This window comes from Spinacia oleracea, chromosome 4 (genome assembly GCF_020520425.1).
Source record: "Spinacia oleracea cultivar Varoflay chromosome 4, BTI_SOV_V1, whole genome shotgun sequence".
NCBI lineage: Eukaryota > Viridiplantae > Streptophyta > Magnoliopsida > Caryophyllales > Amaranthaceae > Spinacia > Spinacia oleracea.
The window spans coordinates 177,199,950-177,205,658 of record NC_079490.1 but is presented as its reverse complement, the minus strand read 5'-3'; the positions used below and the strand labels follow the sequence as shown (position 1 = coordinate 177,205,658).

General features: G+C 46.2%; 1 protein-coding gene across 1 annotated transcript; it reads right to left on the bottom strand.

The window, feature by feature from the left end:
• Positions 1-2,954: 2,954 nt before the first annotated feature.
• Positions 2,955-4,973, bottom strand: LOC110788176 (uncharacterized). The gene has a single exon (XM_021992810.1). The coding sequence runs from the start codon at positions 4,971-4,973 to the stop codon at positions 2,955-2,957; it is 2,019 nt and encodes a 672-aa protein (XP_021848502.1).
• Positions 4,974-5,709: the final 736 nt, after the last annotated feature.

Below are 5,709 nucleotides of genomic sequence, written 5' to 3'. Positions count from 1 at the left end.
TCTATCCACTTGGTGAAGTAGTCCACTGCTACTATTAAGAACTTGCGCCTTCCAGCCGCCATTGTGAATGGTCCAACAATATCCATTCCCCACTGTGCGAATGGGATTGGGTTCAGAATGGGCATCAAATCATTGGCTGGCAAGTTTATCACAGCTGAAAACTTTTGACATTTCTCGCACTTTTTTACATAAGCTCGACAATCTTCTAACATTGTTGGCCAGTAATAGCTTTGCCTTTGACAGATGATGGCAAGGGGTTTTCCACCGGCATGGTTCCCACATGTTCCTTCGTGCATCTCTTCGATCAGCCTTGCTGACTCGAATGCTGTCAGGCACCTTAAGAATGGTAGGCTAAATAACTTTTTGTACAACCGTCCCCACAGGATGATGTACCAAACCGCGTCCCTTTTTGTCTTTTTGGCTTCTGCCAAATCTGCTGGTAGAGCTCCAGTCTGTATGTATGTTTGGATATTATCGTACCATTCTGAGGTAGTTGTGATGGCCATGACCCGTATTACCTCCGACTCCGTACTTCGCTTATTCATGACTTCCATCGTGACTGTTCTTTTCAAGTCGGCGACATTCGAACTTGCTAACTTTGATAGTGCGTCTGCCAGTGTGTTTTCTGCTCGGGGTACCAGATTAATGCTGAATTTCTCTAGCTGAACCGACACTGACCTCAGCTTCTCCAGGTATTTGACCATTGAAGGTTCTTTGGCCTCATATTCTCCGCTGAATTGACTTGCTACCAGCTGGGAGTCTGTTGTCAGTATTACTCTTTTGGCATCTGCTGCGAGGCACATTTGGATGCCGGCAATTGCTGCCTCGTATTCTGCCTCGTTATTTGACGCGTTGAACATAAATTTTATAGCATATTCAAAAATGTCTCCTGTTGGCGATTTCATGATTATTCCAGCCCCACTGCCTGTTTGTGCAGCTGAACCATCCACTGACACATCCCATACTTCAGCCTGTACTTCATCTTCTTGGTATGACGCTTCAACTATGAAGTCCGCCAATGCCTGGGCTTTGATTGCAGTTCTTGGCCGGAATTCCAAGTCAAACTCGGACAACTCTATTGCCCATTTTAGCAACCGGCCTGATGTATCTAGCTTGCTGATGGCTTTTTCGAGAGGAAAGTTTGTTAGCACTTCGATTGTATGCGCATCAAAGTATGGTCTTAACTTTCTAGCCGCGATGAGGACTGCATATGCCATTTTTTCCACCAACGTGTACCTTGTTTCTGGGCCGTTTAGCACATGGCTCACAAAATATACCGGCTGCTGCCCTTTGTTTTCTGTTTCGGCTACCAGTACTGCTGCAACTGTTTTTGGCGACGCCGATATGTACAATTGTAATTTGCCGCCCTCTTTTGCCCTTGCTATTGTTGGCAGGTTCTTTAAGTGACTTTTTAGAGCTTCAAAAGCCTCTTCCTCTGCTGGCCCCCATTTGAACTTCTTGTTTTGCCTCAAGGTTGTGAAGAAGGGCATTTGCTTATCTGCCGACTTGCTCACGAATCTGTTTAAGGCGGCCATTTTTCCTGTCAACCGCTGTATGTCTTTTACGCTTTTGGGTTGCGGTAGACTGATGATTGCTTCTACTTTTTCGGGGTTAGCGTCTATGCCACGCTCGCTGACCAAGAAACCCAGGAATTTTCCCGACCTTACTCCGAAGACGCATTTTTTTGGGTTCAATTTCATCCTGTATTTTCTCAAAGTTTCGAAAGTTTCTCGGAGGTCGCTAACATGATCCTCTTCCTTCCGGCTTTTTACGATAGAGTCATCTACATAGACCTCCACGTTTCTGCCTTTTTGGTCGGCAAACACCTTGTCGACCAGCCTTTGATACGTTGCCTCTGCATTTTTCAACCCGAACGGCATCGCCTTATAACAGAAAACTCCTGCATCCGTGATAAAGGCCGCCTTCTTCCTGTCTGATTTATGCAGGCTGACCTGATGATACCCTGAGAAAGCATCTAGGAAACTGAGCATTGCATGGCCGCTAGTGGAGTCTACCAGCCTATTAATCCGTGGTAATGGGTAGAAATCTTTCGGACATGCTCTGTTAAGGTTGGTGAAATCTACGCACATTCTCCATGACCCACTTGACTTTTTTACCATTACTACGTTTGCCAACCATTCAGGGTAGTCACATGGCTCAATGAAACCTGCCGCCAGCAGTTTATCCACCTCTTCTTGTATTGCTGTCATTTTTTCCGTGGAGAAATTACGTTTTTTCTGCCGTACAGGCCTAACATTTCTGTCGGCGTTTAATCGGTGGACCATTATCTCTGGATGGATACCAGGCATCTCATCCGCCGAGAATGCGAAGATGTCCGCGTGCTCTCTCAGCAAGCTTATGAGGTTAACCTTCATGTCACTCCCCATTTCTATACCGATCACGACTGTTCTATCCATGTTTCCAACCTCCAGCTCGATATTTTCTGTCAGACCATCTGGCATTGGTCTAGGTGCTGATACCGGCCTCTCATCAAAGTGTTCCATGTTCAGGTCGGTTCGACCCCTTTTTGTGCAGCTCTTTCTTTTTGGCAGTTGTTCTTGTCTTGCCGGCTTAGTAGTCAAGTGTACCTCTTGCCTTGCCGGCTCAGTAGTCAAGTTTACTTCTGGGACCATTCTTCCCGGTGTTCTCAAAGCAGTCAAGTAACAGGAACTTGCCGCTAACTGACTTCCCCTTATCTTTTCCGGCCTTTCCAGGTTCGACATATATATCATTGTCAGGTGATAGGTGGAGACTACCGCCTGCACGTCATGTATGAATGGGCGACCGATGATCACATTGTAGGCCGCTGGTACTTTAATGACTAGGAAATCCACCATGAGATCTCGCATTTCAGATCCTTCTCCGATTTTCACCGGCAGCCTTATACTACCCTCTGGGTACACTGTAGATCCTGAGAAACCGATTACTGGGTAGCTCACCCTTTGAAGCTCGTCCTATGGTATGTGCAATTGTTTGAAGGCTTCCCAGAAGATGATGTTTGCTGAGCTGCCGCCGTCTACCAGTACTCTGTTCACATCGGCATTTGCTATATCAATTGTAAGAACTAGTGGGTCATCATGCGGGAAAATAATGCCTCTGCAATCCGATTCCGAGAACGTCATCACTGGTATGCTGGGTGGGTTAGGCCACACTCTTGTGTTATGATAGTTTACCATGTGCCTGTGTTCCTCCAAGCTTCTACTGGCGCCGCTTATTGTCCCTCCGTGGACTGGACCGCCAGAAATTACATACACGGGTGGTTTTTTCCCGCCATCCCTCTGTTCTGCTCTGGCACTGGTTTCCGACTGTTTTTGCTCGATTCTAGGCGGCTGATATGGCTGCTCGATTCTAGGATATTGTTGTTGATTTTTCTGTTGTGGCCGGTATGAATTGGTAGGGTTTCCCCCCACCGAGTTGTTGTTACCATTTCCTTGCCTCGCCCTATACTGTGAGAAATACCCCTTTCTGACCATATCCTCAATGTTGTCTTTGAGGTCTCTGCAGTCCTCTGTTAGGTGGCCGTGCTCATTATGGAAGTCACAGAATTTCTTGACATTCCTTTCCCTACTCTGCATTGGTGGCGGCCTTCTCCAGCCGTCCATCTTGTTGTTTATGTTATAAATTGCCGTCCGCGGTGTGTTCAGCGGAGTGTAGTTATCAAAGAGTCCTCTGGACTCCCTTCTGTCTTGCCGGCTTCTCTGCCCTTGTGGATTGGCATTTCTGTTATTCTGGTTTCTCTGGCCTGCCCCTTGCTGATTATTGCTCTGATGAAAATTGTTTCCTCCTTTTCCCCCCTGTGGGTTATAGCCTGGATTGTACCCGACATTTCCGCCGGTTGCCACTACCACATTGGAGATCTTCATCATTTCATCCCCCCTGATGTACTCGTTGGCCTTGTGCAGGACGTCACCCAGATTGGTGTATGACTTCCGGCTGAGATATTTCTTGAATTCGCACTCTTGCATTCCCCTCATCAGAGCCAGAACAGCAACCTCCTGCTGCAAATTGGGAATAGTGATTGATTCGTTGTTAAAGCGGGTGAGATAATCTCTTAACGGCTCTCTATCTCTTTGAGCGAACGACATCAACTCTCCCGATGATTTCTTTCTCTTCTGTTTGCTCACAAATCGTGACAAAAACGACGCCTGCAGCTGTCGGAAACTGTATATGGAGTGTGCCTCTATGCCCTTATACCAGCTCGCTGCAACTCCTAAGAGTGTAGATGGGAATACTTTGCACCACATGGCATCAGAATCTGTGTACAGCATCATGTGCTGTTCGAATGTGGTGCAGTGATCCTCCGGATCCGTCGTCCCATCGTATCTCCCTGTCGGGATTTTTATCCTTTCCATCCTTTCTTCTAGGATTTCTCGGCACAGAGGAGAATCCTTTTGCTGGATTGTCTGCCGCCTAGCTATCTGTAGAATCGGCGCTCTTCGTTCATATTCCGCGATTGGGACTTGCTCTGTTTCAGGCCATTCTGTTTCCGCCGGATCCGAGCGCTTTCTTTTTTCTGGGGTGTTTTCTTGATTCAGGGCGGTTAGGAGATCCCTAATAGGTAACTGGGGAACTGCCGACCTGGTCTTTCTTAGACTGCCGACTGACCCTAGCTGCTGCGAGGCTGGTAGCTCTGACAAAGCAGCCATCACCGCTGACAGTGTTTTCAATTGCTCTCCCGTGAATACTTCCGACAGGGGAGACAGGCGCTCCTGCAGCGTCTGCTCCAGCGGAGTTTTCGGTTGCTCTCTGGCAGGGCTTTCTATTTCTAACTTATCATCGTCCTCCACTGTGAATTCCTTTTGTGCCGGTATCGAGGTGTTTTTTGTTGCTGGGCTTATAACTGATTGTGCTTGTGACGGATGGGCGGGGTTTAGAAGTGAAGGTTGGAACTTGGAGGTTGTCGCCGGTTGCGGGGTTGTTGCTTTTTCTTGACCTTTCTTTGATTTTTTACCGTCTTTCTGTGAGAAATCCATGCTGACTGTTCTACCGTTTCAAGGGATAAGGTCCCCTCCTTCTAGCGCCAATTGTTCCGGGTGTGGAATGAGAACAGCTGACTGTGGGATACTGGATTCCTGTTGAGAGTGCCGGTTGGTATCTGCACAACAGAATGGATTAACTAGCCTCGGGGGTGGTTCGAGGATCCCCCCTCCGATGCTTAAGTAAGATTACTGAGAGATTAAGAGATGATTAGAGAGTAAGAAAGAAGTGTGTTTAAGTGTTTGTGTACCTCATAGCAACAAATGAGGTGCTCCTTATATAGACTAATCCAAGGGTACGATCTGGTAGGTCCCTTGTGGTTAGATAGCGACCCGTTGATAGTGACCCTTGGTTGGTTGTCTTCATGATAATGCCGGTAGGGGGTCTTGCAAATAATGCCGGTAGAGGATATTTACCTAAGATGACCAGATTACCTGCAGGTTAAGTTTACATACGGGGAGTTCTGCCGGTACCAGGTGGTGCCGGTAGGACACCCCGTACAGATATAATTTTTACTCATTTTTTTTATAACTTTTAATATGTTTTGATTAAATTTTGTATTATGAAAAAAAATTAATGGATAAACATTTTAAAGGGTTAAATGATTATTTTTTATATGTTATTAGTGTTTTGGGAGAAACTTTCATTAAAATGAAAAAGTTTATCACTAAAATATAGATACTTCGTAACTTTTACATATATCAGGACAACTTTTAAACATTTTGAGTTAAA

Coding starts and splice junctions, on each gene's coding strand:
- LOC110788176 (XM_021992810.1), bottom strand. CDS start 4,973: ATGGATTTCTCACAGAAAGACGGTAAAAAATCAAAGAAAGGTCAAGAA.